Below are 18,351 nucleotides of genomic sequence, written 5' to 3' on the forward strand. Positions count from 1 at the left end.
AGGGGTCTTTATCTCACGGTCATAGTACAGGAGGTCTTTATTACAAAACAAAATAAAGGGGTCTTTGTTACATATCCATAATACAGGGGGTTTTTGTAATTTATCCAAATACCCTTTTAAGAAATAGTCAAATAGAGAGTAATTTACTCCAACCAAACTTCCACTCTACATCCACACACTTTTATAATTTTATATATAAAATAGATTTGGTCGTTATAGTGAAGCAAACAGTTTTTCTAATTCTCTCTCTATCTCTTTGTGTCGTTCTTTTCTTGTTCTCTACACATTTACAGAGTTTTCATGGCGACAAAGCTATCTACATTCTTTTTCGGTGCTGACTGCCATGGACTGAATGGCAACAAGTTTAATACACGGCTGGCAGTTCGTTATCCTCGCTTGCTGCCAATCTACTGCAAGATGCGACCAAGGAATTTGAGGTATTCGTTTCTTTATATTTGTTGTTTGATTTGTCATTCGGTTCTCATCCATCTTTTCTATTCAAGAAATGAAGATACGATTCAATCGTGTCAGTTTTCATTCATTTTGGCTTGCTTTAGCTTGAATCTTGAGTTTCATTGAGCTTGGAATTCTTGTTTCTTGACGTTTTAATATTCTTTCTTCTTTAGTTTTTTAGAATTCCTATTTTTGGAATTCCTGAAAATGCTGAACGTAATAAGAAATTGTACTATTTATTTTCAGTTGTTTGATTTTTCGTTGATTTCTCTTGAATCTTTTCTATTCAACGAATGAACATATGGTTCAATCTTTCTGTTTTTCACTCATGTTGACTTGTCTAACTTGAATCTTGAGTTTTGTTGGGCTATACTGTGTTGTAGTTAAAGGTGTTGAACGAAATAAGAGACTATACTGTGTTGTTTGATTTGCCATTTGGTTCTCTTCCATCATTTCTATTTAAGAAATGGAGATACGATTCAATCGTGTCGGTTTTCACTGATTTTTTCTTGTTTTAGCTTGGATCTTGAGTTTCATTGAGATAGGAATTCTTGTTTCTTGAAGTTTTACTATTCTTTCTTTTTTTTTTTTTTTTGAATTCCTGAAAATGCTGGACATGATAAGAAATTGTACCATTTGTTTCAGTTGTTTGATTTTTTCGTTGATTTCTCTTGAATCTTTTTCTATTAAAAAAATTGAAGATATAGTTCAATCTTTTTATTTTTCACTCATGTTAGCTTGTCTAGCTTGAATCCTGAGTTCTGTTGGGCTCGGAATTTCTGTTTCTTGAAACTTTACTAGTCTTTCTTTATAAAGTTTTTGGAATTCATGAAAATCCTGAATGTAATGGGAAACTATATTATTTTTCTCTGCTTGATTTTTTTGGAAGAAAAACGTCATTCATTACTGACTGTCTGCTTGATTTATCATTAAGTTCTTTTCAACCTTTTCTATTTAACAAACGAAATATGGTCTAATTTTGTTGTTTCCACTGTTGGCTTGTTTAGCTTGAATCTTGAGTTTAGTTGAGCTTGGAAATCCTGTTTCTTTAAAGTTTACTAGTCCATTATGCTAAACTTGGTTTGAGAATAATTCGTATTTAATTAAATTGACAAATGAAAAGAGAAACTGGTGATTATCAAGTAATCTTTAGAAAGGCTGCTCTTATGAAATCGAGATCATAATATATTTCATTCTTTCCCCTACCAGATGTATGGTTGATATGAAATCTCTCATTTCACTTTGTTACTATTAATGTTGCACAGGCTGACGAGCTGTGGATTTGACTAGGATTATCTGGTTGTGATGTTGTTTCTGATCTATCCTATTCTATTCTTATAATCTGTGTACCTTTAATGCTGATTTTTGTTAGGGACTCTTTCGAGGGAGCCTGCCTCCTGAATGAGAGAGAGAGAGAGATTGTATTCCCAAATCGATAAATCCCCTCCTAGCTTCCTTTCCTTTTTTATATACTGATGTTACAATTCTGTTATACCCGCTTCTCCACTTGTCCAGATTGTTAGTTAGTTTGTTCTAGTGGTTGGTTGTTAGTTACATTCTTTAAAGGCTGGCGTGGCCTTTTTCTTGTACACTTGTATTCCCTTTATTTGTGTCTCAATAGTCCCTCCTCCCTTGAAAGCGACCTTTCCCTCAAGGTCAAGATGTGGAAATCTATTATGTAAATCCAAGTAAGGTTCCCAAGTTGCATCCTCAATTGGGAGACCTGACCATACCACCAATGCCTCTGGTTCGATGTGATTCCCTTTGCGTATCCACCTGAAATCTGTTCCTTAGGTTCTTGGAAGATCACTGAGAACTTCTGAAGTAGCTGCTGTAGTTGTGTGCGGCCTTCTTCGGATCTGCTTCCTTGGGCTAGAATGGAGCCGTTCCCGTGGGAGTCTATCTGCATTAAAACGATGTGGGCTGGGTTTGTTGCCTGTTTCCTTAGGGAGGCGAGACTAATAGGTCCTAGACCCTTGGACAGCTGCCCTTGAATATGCACCTATGAGCTGCCCACTTGAAAATCCATGGTGAGACATGCCCAATTACATATCACGGGCCCTAGTTGCCTTAACCATTGGACTCCGAAAACTACATCTGCTCAACTGATTTCCGGGGGGTGCAAATCGACCTAGAACTCATGTCCTTGTATCTTCATCTTTAATTTTGTGCACGTACTGTCGCATACCAGGTTGCTCCCATTAGCTACGTGCACCTGGAAGGCTGTATATGATTGGACCAGAATCCCTAGTTGTCTGACCAATGTTTGGGTAATGAAATTGAGAGTGCTGCCACTGTCTATCAGAACTGACACATGGCGCCCTTGTACCAGTCCGGTTACTCTCATAGTTTGAGAAGAAGCAAGACCGGTCAAGGCTTGCAGGGATACTTCCGGGTATTCCTTTGTCCATTGCCCCCATTCTTGGTTGTCCATTGGCTCTTCAATGTCTGTTGATTGCTCGACATATTCGGTTTCAGGTTGAAGGAAGAAAACTTGAGGGATCTTACAGCGATGGCCCGGCCCGAATTTGTCTCCACATGCATAACAAAGGCCCTTTTCCCGTCGGGCTTGCATCTTAGCCCAGGTTAACCTCTTGGCTGAGCTGGGGCCTGAACCAGAGTTGGCGTCCTTGCCTGTGATTCCTACTCCTGATCTGGGCTCCGATTTACCCAAGATACATGGTTCTGGGTTCGGTATACCTGGTATGATCGCAGCTCCCAGAGGTTGATTAATCCTTCTTGCCCGATTCAGTTTGTCTTCATGTAGTCGAGCTAATGCTACTGCTTCAAGAACGGTGGTGGGCTGCATGGCTTTTACCTCCAGCTGCAATTCTTCCCTGAGTCCACCAACAAAACTGCCGACAAGCGCGTTTTCTGGCCAGCCTTGCATGCGCACAGCTAATCTTTCAAATGCCATCTGATAATCTTGGACGGAGCCGGTCTGTCGTAGCTTAGCAAGGCTTTCATCATAGTTCTCAAAGGCCGAGACTCCAAATCGCATGGTTAAGGCGTCAGTGAAGTCTGCCCATGTGGCTCTTGGGTGCCGTCGCCGGTACCACTGGTACCAGACGACCGCTTCTCCTTCCAGGTGTGCAGAAGCTAATGGGACACGATCAGGTCCCTGTGTGTCGTGGTAATCGAAGTATCTTTCTGTTCGCAGAAGCCAGGATGTGGGATCTCCCCCTACGAAGATGGGAACTCGATTCTTGTTGTTCTTGATCCGCTTCGATGACTGGTGTCACTGCGCTCTTCCTGATTCGGCGTAGGTGGTGCCTGTGCCAGTCGTCAAGCAAGGATGTGAAGCTTTCTTTGATTTCTTTGACGTCAGCCGATATTCTTTGCATTTCTCCTTCCATGTTGTCGACTCTGTTCTCCATTGCGGATGACCTTGTGCTTGGCATCTTGGCTCTGATACCAACTTGTTAGGTACTGCCTAACTCAGGGACTCTTTCGAGGGAGCCTGCCTCCTGAATGAGAGAGAGAGAGAGAAAGATAGATTGTATTCCCAAATCGATAAATCCCCTCCTAGCTTCCTTTCCTTATTTATATACTACTGTTACAATTCTGTTATACCCGCCTCTCCACTTGTCCAGTTTGTTAGTTAGTTTGTTCTAGTGGTTGGTTGTTAGTTACATTCTTTAAAGGCTGGCGTGGCCTTTTCTTGTACACTTGTATTCCCTTTATTTGTGTCTCAACAATCTTTGACAGAATTTTCTGATTATTTGATGAAATATATGATGAATTTTCTGGAGTCCCATATTTTACAGGTGACTTTTTGTGAAATGGTTTAAATTGGGGTTTGGTGCTTTGGATTAAAGTGGCATCTATATAAGTATTATTCTGAGCCCTGTATTTTATGAGCCCTCGAGAAATCTTTATCTACTATTAAAGAAATATTTAGGTTATGTCTGGTGTTCTAAATGATCCCTTCAGTATTGAGCTTTTGTCTTGCATTTCTAGTTCCAGACCCAGTGAAGAAGGGTTTTATTGGTTGGGTCTCTTCCAGAAGTCTTTTAGATGAACTTGTCTCAATGTTTTGACTTATGCTGAGGGTTAGATAACATGAACTTAGATAGACTGGAATAGCAGAACAGGGTTGGTGTTGTTCACTCTTTGTATGTGGAACAATGGTTGGATGATGTTCAATCTAAAGGACTTGTCCTAAGCTCTTTGATCATTGACTATAATCCCCATATGTTTCATCATTGGTAGTTGACACCTGATTTGATTAGTTTTCTTCAATGTGGTTGAGCAAAGACAATTCTGAAACTCAAACTGATCTCATATCTGTTCCATTACTGTGAACATTTTTTTGGTACTGCATAACTAATATAGAACTTCTGTTTCTGCAACATTCATCATGACTAATAACTGAAAGCTGTAAAATCTAAACTTGTAGGTCTCCCATTGCTTGGATTCTCTGCATTGATATGTCTCTCCTCCACTAGCATAATTCCAAGCCTTTTTGTCCTCACATGGACATGCTTGATATGAATATCATAGGAGAAGGTTTATTTGCATAATGCCCTCAAGAAATCTTAAAATGTAACTTCGATCATAATATTTATATTGATAGTTGTATATGTAGAAAAGTTACTCATTTTAGAGGGGTGATTTTTCATCATATTTAAAAGAAACATTTGGTTTATTTTTTAAAGGGATAATTGTAAGTCACGTTTAAAACAAACTTACTTATGGTTTAGGTTATTAAATAATTGGCAAGTCAACTTTAATAGCATATTTATTGTTTCTATTGAAATTATGACTTACCAGTCATGCTATTTTGGTTTAAACTTTCTTAAATCTTTCTTAACCAAATAAGGTAATCTCAAGCACTTATTTTACTTAACTTTTTTGTGTACTTCTTGTGATTTGTAAATACTGCATCATAACTGTTTCTTATAAGTAGCTTTGCAATGTCCAATTGTCAAGAAATTGTGATTTTTTTTTCAGTTCCCAAAGTTCCCAACATAAGAGGCAACAGGAAAAGAAGTTTTCTCCTGAACGCACACCAATGGATGGGGAAATTCAGTCAAATGATGATGAAAGCAGTGAAATTCAAATTTCTACTGAAAATAGAATCTCAAATACAGATCAGGGAACCACATCTCATGCTGATGATGACACTACTATCACTGTCAAGAATATTGACTTGGTAGATTTTAACAGCTCAAGTCTTCTGGCTGAGAATTCTTTGGTATTCATCTTCAACCAAATAATTGCAATATAGTCATTTCTGAATATATATGTTTTATTATTTATTGTCTAGTTATAACCATGGAAAAAGTTTTGGCCCTTCACTGATGATGGTAAAAACATTGTAATTGTTCTTTTGAAAATTATTAAATAAGTAACATTTTTTTATCAGCAACAATAAAATAAGCATTTATTAATATGAAGAGAAAATCCAGCCATAGAAGATCCAACACCATGTTGGACACCCCCCTGTTCAGAAGCCTATGAACAAAAGGTATGTACTTGCAAAAAAATAATCAAATAAAAGAGAAGGGATGAATCAGGCCAAACTCTGTACATTTTATAAAACAAAGGCAACATCATATCTATGACAACTCTTGTCTTCATGCATATACTTGATAGACTTGTCTTTTTTTCTTAATATAGCTAATTGTATCTATGGAAAAGCACAAGACATAGGGGAGTCTTTTATAATGTTTATTTGGAGGTTGGCTACATTTATCTTGATTCATGTTGTTTAAGTCTACATGGATTAGTGAAAGTAAATGTCTTATGTCTCACACAGACTGTACAGTGCTTGCCATTACATTTAACACATTGCCTTTTTCTTGAAAGAACTGCATCTGTAGTTTGTGCATGCTCAAGAGCTAGGATCTTATCTCATATTTAATACCGTGTACTTTGATATATCCATGTATGGAATAGATTCGGCTCTTTTTGCTTTCTATCGCTCTTTCCTTTTATTTTTCATGGGAATTCTGTTATTATTTCTTTTACCCACTCAATTATTTACTATTTTCTCATGCAGCTAAAGTTAGAGTTAAGCTTTATATATGTCAATATCATGAAAGGTCTAATATGCAGAAATGCTTGGTTTCCCTTGGGCATTTCTATATTTTAAGTTTCTATTTTGTGCAGCTTTTATTCTATTTCTCATTGCAGATTTTTATGTATATTTGCAATTCCTTTTCTCATTGTACCTCAGAACCTCAGTTGACTTGTATATTTTGATTTCATATTTATCTTTTCTCACCCAAAAATAATACAAACTTAATAAGGACTGTATTCATCCAACAGATGGATAAGGCTAATCATGGGGAACAACTTTTAAAAGTTCAACTTGAGGATTTGATTGGCATGATAAGGAATTCTGAAAGGAGTAGGCAACTTCTCTGCTGTCTTGCTGAAATAGTTTATTTATTCATTCCTATAAGGAAAGGCTTCTCTTTTATTGCCATCTTGGTTTTAATCCATTTTATTGAAAACTACTTTTCTTTGGTGATTGTATGTTAGATATCTTGCTTCTTAATCAAGCTCGGGTTCGTGCGCTTCAAGATCTTGACAAGGTTCTTGGTGAAAAGGAGGCTTTACAAGGAGAAATGAACATCTTGCAAATGAGGTTAGCAGAAACTGATGCCCGGATTAAAGTTGCAACCCAAGAAAAGATACATGTAGAAATCTTGGAAGGTCAATTAGAGAAGCTTAAAAAGGAACTCTCTGAAAGGGTTGGCACTGAAGGGAGTGCAACTAGTGCATATAACAATGAGAATGACATTTTAAATGACAGAACCCTTCAATCACATGTTAATCAATTTAGTTCCCTCAGTGAGGAGCTTAGTTCCCTTAGAATGGAGAATGTGTCCTTGAAAAATGATATATCACTACTTAAGGCAGAACTCTCTAATGTCGAGGAAACAGATGAACGTGTATTAACACTGGAGAAAGAACGCTCATCTTTGCTGGCTAACTTGAAAGAGTTGGAGTCTAGAGTAGCAATTGCTCAGGATGATGTTTCAAAACTTTCCATGCTGAAATCTGAATGTAAGGACTTATGGGAGAAGATAGGAATTTTGCAAGGATTGCTTAAGAAGGCAACCAAGCAAGCAGATCAAGCTATTTCAGTGTTACAGGAAAATCATGACCTCAGAATGAAGGTTGACAGGTTGGAAGAAACACTGGGAGAAGTGGATGCATATAGGCTATCATCAGAAAGGCTAGTGCAATACAACGATCTAATGCAACAGAAAATTAGAATTTTGGAAGAGCGTCTTCAAAGATCTGACCAAGAAATACATTCTCATGTTCAGCTGTATCAGGAATCTATGAAAGAATTCCAAGATATACTTAATAGTCTTATAGAAGAAAGCAAGGAAAGGGCATCAAATGAACCTGTGGATGATATGCCTTGGGAGTTCTGGAGTCACTTATTACTTATTGTAGATGGTTGTTTGCTTGAGAAGAAAATATCATCAAAGGATGCAAAGCTTTTGAGAGAAATGGCATGGAAGAGAGATGGACGTATTCGTGATGCATACTTAGCTTGCAAGGACAAAAATGAGGGTGAAGTTGTGAAAGCATTTCTCGGACTTATTACATCACCAAAACAGTACTACTATTTCTATCTTTTCTCTCCTACTTTTTAATTGTTACTGCATCCAATTTTGTGTTCATCCCTATAGTTAAGGTATTCCATGTAAGATTCCTATATATTATCTCAATAGTTGTTGTTATAGCTTATGCTCCTTTTTGATCATCGCAGTCCAGGATTTCATATCATCCATATTGCAGCAGAGATGGCACCAGTGGCAAAGGTAAACTTATATTTGTTCATTTGTTGCTAGCATTGTTCAAGTTCTGTAATATATAAATATAAATGTAGATATGTTTGCTCTGTTTTTTCTTATTTCCTTTATGTCCTATTTGTTATGTTTGCAATGTTGTCTTAGATCTTGGAATTATGATTTGCAAATTGTGGGTATAATAAATATGAGTTACATGGGTATCACCATCTTCTACTTTTTTCTCTGTAAAAAAGCTGTCAAATTTCTACGTATCTTGTGCTTATATTTGTCAAATTGTTTCACTGGATAAAACTAAGAATGCTAAAAGTGAGCTGCTTGATTTACCCCAATGTGAAGGGTGGATGATTCAAAGAATAAAGGTTGCTTAGTAGCCATCAATGTCCAATTTGGTCCTTGAGCCTTATATCCAAAGTGTATTCATGGTATTATGCTTTATGAGGTTGAGTAATTGGTTCCTATTCACAAAAATTCATGAATTGCATATTCCTATTCACAAAATTCGGGCATATGTAATCTATGTTTTTGTCATTCTTGTTTCTACATTATTTCATCATGTGAGCTTTTAACCTAGATTTTGGTTTATGTTGAAATGCTGCGTTTTTGTATGTTTAGTACCGCAGGGGTACTTTAGTCCTTTCAGCATGTTTTATTTTAAGTTGTGTTGCCCTAGTATAAATAACAACAAAGCTGGCGCCGCCAGCAGCTTTCTGAGACTCCAAACTTTTGTCTCTCTTCTCTCTTCTCTCTTCTCTCTTCTCTCTTCTCTCTTCTCTCTCTCTCTCTTCCTTCTCCTCCTCTGGATAACATGGTATCAGAGCTAGACTGTTAGATCCGAAAGAAGAGATCGAGCACACCTTCCCTGTCTTCTCCATTCGCCAGATCCAGATCGAGATTCATTGAAGATCCAGATCCAGATTCAGATCGGACTGAAGTACTCTCTCTCCCTTCTCTTTTTTTTTTATTTTCTGGTTGTGTGCCAGAACAGAACCTGCAATTGGTTCAGACTGTTAATGTGAGGTGAGCAGTCCCTCTTCTTTCCTTTTTTGTGGGATCGGCTGATCCTTGTAACAGACTGTAGGTCAGTAATGACCTTTACATGCTGAGGCAGCAGCTTTTTGGTGAACTTCTAGGTCAGGTGATGACCTGTATATGCTGCAACAGCAGCCAAAATTGATTTGTAGGTCAAGAGAGGACCTGTATATGCTGCTACAGCAGCCATACCTGATTTATGGTAGGACAGTGATGACCTGTGAGTTCAGTAACAACAGCTAATTTTAGTTGAAGAACTGAGTTTTAAAAGAAGGGAAAGGAGGGGAGTGGTTGTTTCTATTTCCCTAGTACAAAAATTTTTTTTTGGGTGTACGGTTGCTTCTTTTTGGCCTTCCTTGTGTTCAGTTGAAGTGTAACCTGAAGTTGTGATTATGAGTGGTGAAGACTCTGCCACATCTGGAGTCTCCTCAATGCAGAACGGAACAAGTGGGGGAATAGATTTATCCTTCCCTATGGCTGTTATACCCCTGGATGGTCTGAATTACTTAGAATGGTCGAGGGGGATCAAGTTATACATTACTGCAAGGGGAAAAATAGGGTATCTAAATGGGAGAATTAAAGAACCGAATTCCGGGAGTGCTGAGTATGACAAATGGAACCAGGAAAACAACATGGTTACGTCCTGGCTTTTGGTGTCTATGCAACCTCAGGTGAGAAGGAACTTTATGTGGGCTGAAACGGCTTATGAGATTTGGGAGCAGGCAAAATCGTCACTACACAAAAATCTATCAGTTATAGGCAGAATCATCCACTTGTAAACAGGGGGAGAGGAACCTTTTTGCATACTATTCAAATTTGACCTCCGTTTGGAAGGAGTTAGATCACCATCAGAGTGTAGATTGGAAGTGTGATGAAGATTCAAAAGCATACAAGAAGCTTGTTTCCCAACAAAGAGTATTTGCATTTCTCCATGGTTTGAATCTAGTATATGAACCCATCAGAGTCCAGATCCTAGGCAGCAAGGATCTTCCCTCTGTCCAAGAGGTTTATGCATTGGTACAGTCGAAAGAGAGTAGAAGAAATTTAATGAACAGCTTCGGAGGGGATGCAGTTGTGTTGGCAGCAAAAGGGAACGTTACTACAGGTGGGGGAAATTTTTTTAAGAAGGGGGACCCTCAAAAAAGGGTGGAAGACAAAGACAAACTATGGTGCACCCACTGCTGGAAACCCCGACATACCCGGGAAACATGCTGTGATCTTCATGGGAAGCCCAAATGGACCAAGGATTTAAGCAAGAAGCAAGGTTCAGACCTGAATAAGAAGTTAGGACAGCAAGGTCCAAGAAAGTTCACCACAACAAATGTGGATTCTCAGGAGAATCAACCCCCTACTACTGCTATGACTCAGACATACACTTTTGGTTTGACCCGAGGGAGGGTATTATCAATTCCTTCCATGGCCATTTGGAACTCTATGGCAGAGCAATTCGTCAGATGGATTCTTCTCCTCCTTCAACTTCATTTGCATCTACATCAGGTAACTCTGCCAAAGTTTTCCATGTATCATTTCATCCCCCTGACTCTCCTTGGATAATTGATTTTGGAGGGTCAAAACATATGACTGGTAAGTCCACTTATTTTCATACCTACCACTTCCTCTCTGGAAGAGACAAGGTGAGACTAGCTGATGGTTCATATTCTACCATAGCTGGTCAAGGAACAGTAGTTGATCAAGACTACAATCAGTCTTGAATTTAAAAGAAAAAGAATGAAGAAATTTCAGAAGAGAAGAAGAAGAGAAAGAGAGAAGAGAAGAAGCACACGAAGAGATTTTGGAAAAGAGAGAGGGTTGGTCTTGACATCAGCCGACCCACTCTTAATATTTATATATGTTGACTAATTGTAAAAGGGCTTAATTGCCCTTATTGCTTACATGGCAAATAAACTAATAATAAAGCTGAAATAACAAATTGAAATTACTACCAACTAACACTGGCATAACTAACAGAAATATGCTGCCATACAAACACAGTGGGGACCACATCAGTGGGGTCCACATCAGTGTTCTCTACACTCCCCCTCAAGTTGGGAATAGATATTTGTCATTCCCAACTTGCATAGGTCTGCCTCTAACTTCTTCCTTGCAACAACCTTGGTGAGAAGATTTGCGAGCTGCATGCTGGAGGTGATATACGGGAGACACACTTCTTGAGATAAAACCCTTTCTCTGACAAAATGTCGGTCTACTTCAATATGCTTAGTTTTGTCATGCTGTACCGGATTATAAGCTATATTAATAGCAGCCTGATTATCACAATACAACATTAAGGGCTTCTCATAAACAATACCCAACTCCTCAAATAATGACTTCAGCCATAGGATTTCAGCCACACCGTTAGCCATAGATCTATATTCAGCTTCAGCACTAGAACAAGAAACAACACTTTGTTTCTTACTCCTCCAGGAGACAAGGTTACCTCCTACAAAAGCACAATATCCAGAGGTAGACCTTCTATCATCAACACTCCCAGCCCAATCAGCATTTGTATAAACCTCTATCTTCATGTGATCATTATTCTTGAATAATATACCTATACCTGGACACCTCTTCAAGTATGCTAATATCCTCTCAACTGCAAGGAGTTGAGTAGTTCTAGGAGAGTGCATATATTGACTGACAACGCTGACTGCATAACTGATGTCCGGTCATGTGAGACAAAGATAGAGGTGTTTTCCAACTAACCGTTGGAACATAGCTTTATCTTCAAGTGGCTCTCCACCCTCTGCATTGATCTTGTGATTCTGTTCAATAGGTGTATCTGCAGGCTTAACACCCAACTTTCCAGTTTCTTCCAATAGATCTAGAACATACTTTCTTTGAGAAACAAAAATCCCATGTTTAGATCTAGCTACCTCAATACCCAAGAAGTATCGTAGCTCTCCCAGATCTTTCACCTCAAACTCTTGATGAAGGAGTTGTTTAAGAGACTCAATCTCACTGTTATCATTCCCTGTCACTACAATATCATCCACATATACAGCAAACAAAGTCAAGGAAGAGTCCACTCTCTTAATGAACAATGTATGGTCGAACTGGGCCTATACGTAGCCGAATTTTTCAAGGGCTTGTCTGAATCTATCAAACCAAGCTCTGGGGGACTGCTTTAGTCCATACAAAGCTTTGTTCAACCGGCAAACCTTCTTTCCTGTCTCTGCATCATAAAATCCAGGAGGTAACTGCATGTAGACTTCTTCCTGTAAGTCTCCATTGAGGAATGCATTTTTAACATCCATCTGGAACAAGGGCCAAGAGTAACTAGCTACAAGGGATAACAAAACACTAATAGTGGTCATCTTTGCTACTGGAGCAAAAGTTTCCAAGTAGTTTATACCATAAGTCTGAGTAAATCCCTTTGCAACTAACCGGGCCTTGTACCTTTCAATGGAACCATCAACATTATGTTTCACAGTAAATACCCATCTACATCCAACCGGTTTCTTCCCTTTAGGCTGGTCAACTAGCTCCCAAGTATTATTCCTCAGAAGAGCATCCATTTCAACCTTCATTGCATCTTTCCACTTAGGAACTGACAAGGCTTCCTGCACTGTTCTAGGGATAGGAATATCAGCAATGGATGTGAGAAATGACCTATAAGAGGGGGACAAGCGATCATAGGACATGAATTGGGAAATGCAGTGAGCTATGGATGTGGTGCAATGTCGGTTGCTTTTACGAACTGCAATGGGGAGGTCAAGGTCATCCAAAGGAGGTAAGGGTGCAACAGTGGAAGGTATCTCAGTGGGACCTGGATCTGATAAAGGGACTGTGGTACCTGGATCTGGATCCGTAGAAGGAACTAGGGCTGGCCTAGACTGCTGATGATCGAAATCAACCTGCCTCCACCGCCTATGATAGACTCTCAAATCCTGACACCTCTGACAACCCCTCCCCATTACATCCCTCATCACCCAATGGAATAGGTAAAGGAACTTCTAATGAGTTAACCCCACTCTCACTACTCTCCCCCTGAGGAGAAACCCTAGGATAATAGGGTACCTCCTCAAAGAAAGTAAAATCCATCGAGACAAATCTCCTCCTAGAAGTAGGTTCATAGCAACAATAACCCTTTTTAATTTGTGCATAATCGAGAAAAATACATTTGGAGGCCTTAGGATCAAATTTGGAACGATGAGGTCCAAGAATCTGAACAAAGCAAGTGCAACCAAAGGTTTTAAGGGGAACAACAAACAATTCTTTATCGGGGTATAGAAGGGTAAATGGAGGCTTCATGTCAAGAACCCGTGAAGGAACTCAATTAATGAGATACACTGCTGTAAGAATAGCATCTCCCCAGAAACGAATAGGCACATTGGAGTTAAACATAATGCTTCTAGCCACCTCCAATATGTGCCTATTCTTCCCCTCAGCATCCCCATTCTACTGTTGTGTATAAGGACAAGTACTTTGGTGAATAATCCCATAATCAAGCAAATAAGAGGCTAATGAGTTGGTAAAGAATTCTTTCGCATTATCGGATCTGAAGATTTTGATTTTGACCCAAACTGGGTTAAAATCATCTGATGAAAGATCTGGGTCAAAGCAGGAACCTCATCTCGAGAATGCATAAGGTAAACCCAAGAAAAATGGGTATAGTCAGCAACAAACAACAAGAAATATCTGTATTCCCCCATAGCAGTGATGTGATACGGGCCCCAAACATCGGTATGCACAATATCAAAAGAATTACTACTTTTATTACTCAATGAATAAGATATTCTACAATGCTTTGCAAGCTCACAACTCTCACATCTCAAATTGGACATCTGAATAGACTCAGATAAATTTGGAAACAAACTTTTCGAAGACCAAAAGGATAAATGACCCAACCGATTATGCCAAAGCATAACCTGACTAATAGACTGAGAAACAAAAGACTTCCTATCTTCACTATCTTCGCAATGAGAACTCTCTCCAAGCAGATAGATCCCATTCGTTTCACGGCCAATCCCAATCACCTTCCTTGTCTCCAAGTCCTGAAAAACACATTGGTCAGGGAAAAAAGTTACTGAACAATTCTGATGTTTTGTAATGCTACTGACTAAAAGCAAGTTAGTATTAAGCTTAGGAACATGAAAAACTGAAAATAAGGAAATGGTATTAGACAACTTGATGTCTCCCTTGCCAGAAATGGAAACAAGGGAACCATCAACAATGGACACTTTATCTCTGCTAGAAAATAAGTGATAGGTAGTAGTGAATAGTGATGGCAAGCCAATCATATGGTCAGATGCACCTAAGTCTATTACCCAACAATGTTCAGTATTACCTGGAGCTGAAGCATGATAAGCTGAGGCCCGAGTACCTAAATGAGCAAAGGCTGATGTGGGAGGAGCTAATGGCGGCTGAGATGATTGAGCTGAATTCCCAACTTCCTTTTCCAACTGAGTCAGGGCAGCCCGGACAGCAGCTAGGGTGTCTAGAGGCGTGCCTTTTGTGCCCGATGAGGATGCACAATCAATATTAACAGCTGTATTAGCATTACCCCTTTTGTTCCTGAGTTTTGTTGGAACTAGATGAGGGTGCAGCTTCCAACATGTGTCTTTAGTATGCTTAGGTTTCTTGCAATGTTCACACACTAGATCCTGCTTATCTTCCTTCTTTATATCCCTCTCCGTATCACCCCCAGACTTAGGTTTAACTGCTGTCAAGGCTGGTGGGAAGGGCTGATGCTGCATCATGACCTTTCTCCTAGTCTCTTCACTATGCACTAAGGAGTAGGCTTGAGATAAGGTCACACTGTCCCTTGTTAGTAGTTGTTGTCTCGCAATATTAGTCAGGATTCAGACCAGCTAGGAATTCAAAAACCCTATTAGTTTCAACTTGCTTTCTATGAGTCTGTGCATCCTTCTAACTTTCCCACTCAAGTGTTTCTAGGTGGTCAATTTCATGCCACAGAGATTTCAAGGTAGAGAAGTAAACCGAGACTAGTTTCTCTCCTTGCTTAAGGTTGTTAACCTCACACTTCAATTCATAAGCCCTAGCAACATTAAGGGGTTGGGAGTAAGTCTCTTTCATGACATCCCAGATTTCCTTGGCTGTTTTTGCCCACAGATAGTTCCGAATGATATGTGGCTGCATAGAGTTGCACAGCCATGTCATAACCAAATAGTTCTCCTAAACCCATTTGGTATAAGTTTGGTCCTCCTTAGTTGGTTCTTTCACATCTCCCAACAAGTAGCTGAGTTTTCCTCTACCCCCAATGGCCATCATGGCCGATTGAGCCCATTCTAAGTAGTTTGATCCATCAAACTTCATAGTTGTAATCTGAAAGGCATTCTCAGACATGTTACCGAATTGCTAGTCCCAAAAACACCTTCCCCTTGATTCTTGAACTCCATTCTTGGTCAAGAATTAATAAAAAAAAACTTTTTTAAACTACTGTAATAGAAAAACAACACCCAAACAACTGATAACAGCCGGCCTAGGTCTTCGAAAGAATAAAGAAAACAGAATTCTGTACGAAACCAGTTCAAAATCTGATCTGAAACCAACAATAGTTCTGAATTTTAGGGTTTTCTCTCAAAACCCTAAAGGAAAAAACACAGATTTTCCAGCCGCACCTCTCAGAATAGACCAAGATGATTTTTTTCAAAGTTATTCTCAAGAAAAAACTTACTTTATGAAAGAAAATCTCTGGCCGCCACCTTTTGTCTGATGCAAAACCCTAATCTTGAGGATCCGAAGCCTTTTTTTATTCTTCCTGACTACTGGAACTCTCCCAGCCTTCTACAATCTTCTTAGTAGCAGCCACACACTACCAGTAACCTCCAAGAATCAGCCGATCCTCCTTCTTTGTTGAAAAACTTCTAAACCTAGGAGATTCTCATGTAGTCAATCTAATTAGACTAACATAAGAGCTCCTAGGTCGGCTCTGATACCAAGTAGTCGATCAAGACTACAATCAGTCTTGAATTCAAAAGAAAAAGAATGAAGAAATTTCAGAAGAGAAGAAGCACACAAAGAGATTTTGGAAAAGAGAGAGGGTTGGTCTTGACATCAACCAACCCACTCTTAATATTTATATATGTTGACTAATTGTAAAAGGGCTGAATTGCCCTTATTGCTTACATGGCAAATAAACTAATAATAAAGCTGAAATAACAAACTGAAATAACTACCAGCACTGACATAACTAACAGAAATATGCTGCCATACGAACATAGTGGGGTCCACATCAGTGTTCTCTATAGGAACCATCTCTCTTCCTTTTGGCCTCACCCTGACTAATGTCTTACATGTTCCAAAATTCCCCATTAATTTGTTCTCTGTTAGTAGTATCACTAATTCTTTAAACTGCTCAATAACCTTTTTCCCTTCTCATTGTGTACTCCGGGATTTGGCCTCAGGGAAGATGATTGGTAGAGGACTTATGGTGGATGGACTCTACATGCTGGAGAATAAGGCTGGTCTTACAATCACAGAGTCTAAGAGTCAGTCTAGTACAAGTCAGGTTTATTTATAGCATAGTCGTTTCGGTCATTTGTCCTTTGAGTCTTTAAAATTGGTGTTTCCAGAGTTGTTTAAGTCAATGTCAATGTCACAGTTTACATGTCAAACTTGTCAATTGAGTAAGCATTGTAGAACTCATTTTTCTTCAAAGAATAATAAATCTGAATTTCCTTTCCATATTATTCATTCTGATGTTTGGGGCCCTGTTATTTTACCGTTCGAGAGTGGCTACAAATATTTTATTACCTTCATTGATGATTATTCCAGATACACATGGATATATCCTATGTGAACCAGGGATGAAGTTCCCAAAATTATCCAAGATTTCCACCGAATGATCTTCACCCAATTTCAAATTGAGATCCAAATTTTCCAATCCGATAACGCAAAAGAATATTTTCATAATGATCTCACAGAATTCTTTGCTTCGCATGGATCACTTCACCGTAGCTCCTGTGCCCGAACACCACAACAAAATGGTGTTGCTGAAAGAAAGAACTGACACCTTCTTGAAGTAGCTAGGGGTTTACTCATACATATGAATGTCCCAAAACGTTTTTGGCTTGAGGCGGTCCTTTGTGCTACTTATCTCATTAACCGTATGCCCTCTCACTAGTTAGAGTGCAAAGCCCCACATCAGCTTCTTTTTCCCAAAGCTCCTCTTCTGTCTATTCCTCCTCGTGTGTTTGGTTGTCTTTGCTTTGTTCAAAATCTGGCTCCCACCCGTGGAAAATTGGATCCCCATGCTATTCCTTGCATCTTCTTGGGGTACTCCCTCACTCGAAAGGGGTACCGATGTTTTGATCCCGTCTCCCAGAGATATTATGTTTCTATTGGATGTCTCTTTCTTTGAGAGTGAGCCTTTCTTCCCTATTTCTCCTTAGGGGGGAGTGTAGAAATGAGGAGAAACTAGTTTAGTTGCCCCCCTATTCCTGATCCTCCTCCCTTTCATGTTTTCTTTCGACGTCACAAAGGCCAGCCAAGTTCAAGCGTTGTAGAGCATTCAGAAGCTATACCACCAATACCATCAAACTCTTCGGGGGTGGATCCTTTCCAACTAGGTACCTTGGTTCCCATTGATGTTCCTGACCCTATTGCCATTGATACCTTTATTGTCGATGACCTTAACCTTCCTATTGCTCATCGGAAAGGTGTTAGGTCTTGCACCACTAAACACCCCATGTCCCACTTTGTTTCCTATGAGAACATTTCACCGTCCTTTCGGGCCTTTCTCTCTGCCATTGACAATGCTCCTATTCCTAAGAATTTGGCAAAAGCTCTTTTGATACCTGAATGGACAGATGCTATGAAGGAAGAGATTAATGCTTCACATAAGAATGGTACATGGGAACTTGTAGATCTTCCTGAGGGGAAAGAACTAGTTGGGTGTAAATGGGTTTTCACAGTAAAACATAAGGTTGATGGCACAGTGGAGCGGTATAAAGCTCGTCTAGTAGCAAAGGGGTTTACACAAGTGTATGGAGTGGATTATGCATAAACTTTTGCACCCGTTGCTAAGATGAACTCCATTAGAGTTCTTTTCTCCTTATCTACTAATCTTGACTGGGAACTTCATCAACTTGATATCAAGAATACATTCTTGAATGGTGACCTTGAAGAG

General features: G+C 39.2%; 1 protein-coding gene across 5 annotated transcripts in view; it reads left to right on the top strand.

The window, feature by feature from the left end:
* Positions 1–18,351, top strand: part of LOC104610595 (putative starch synthase 4, chloroplastic/amyloplastic) — a 33,024-nt gene that overhangs the window by 1,134 nt on the left and 13,539 nt on the right. For 2 of the 5 annotated variants that reach the window (XM_010277301.3, XM_088886475.1), the window contains exons 1-5: positions 212–437; positions 5,407–5,650; positions 6,727–6,808; positions 6,943–8,035; positions 8,189–8,240. In XM_010277301.3, the coding sequence (XP_010275603.1) occupies positions 301–437; positions 5,407–5,650; positions 6,727–6,808; positions 6,943–8,035; positions 8,189–8,240 (1,608 nt within the window). In that variant the 5' untranslated portion in view covers positions 212–300. Of the gene's footprint in view, positions 1–210; positions 438–5,406; positions 5,651–6,726; positions 6,809–6,942; positions 8,036–8,188; positions 8,241–18,351 lie in introns of those variants that run through there. The other 3 variants (XM_019199967.2, XM_088886476.1, XM_088886474.1) reach the window with 3 other exon arrangements.

This window comes from Nelumbo nucifera, chromosome 4 (assembly GCF_055504915.1).
Source record: "Nelumbo nucifera cultivar China Antique chromosome 4, China Antique-T2T, whole genome shotgun sequence".
NCBI lineage: Eukaryota > Viridiplantae > Streptophyta > Magnoliopsida > Proteales > Nelumbonaceae > Nelumbo > Nelumbo nucifera.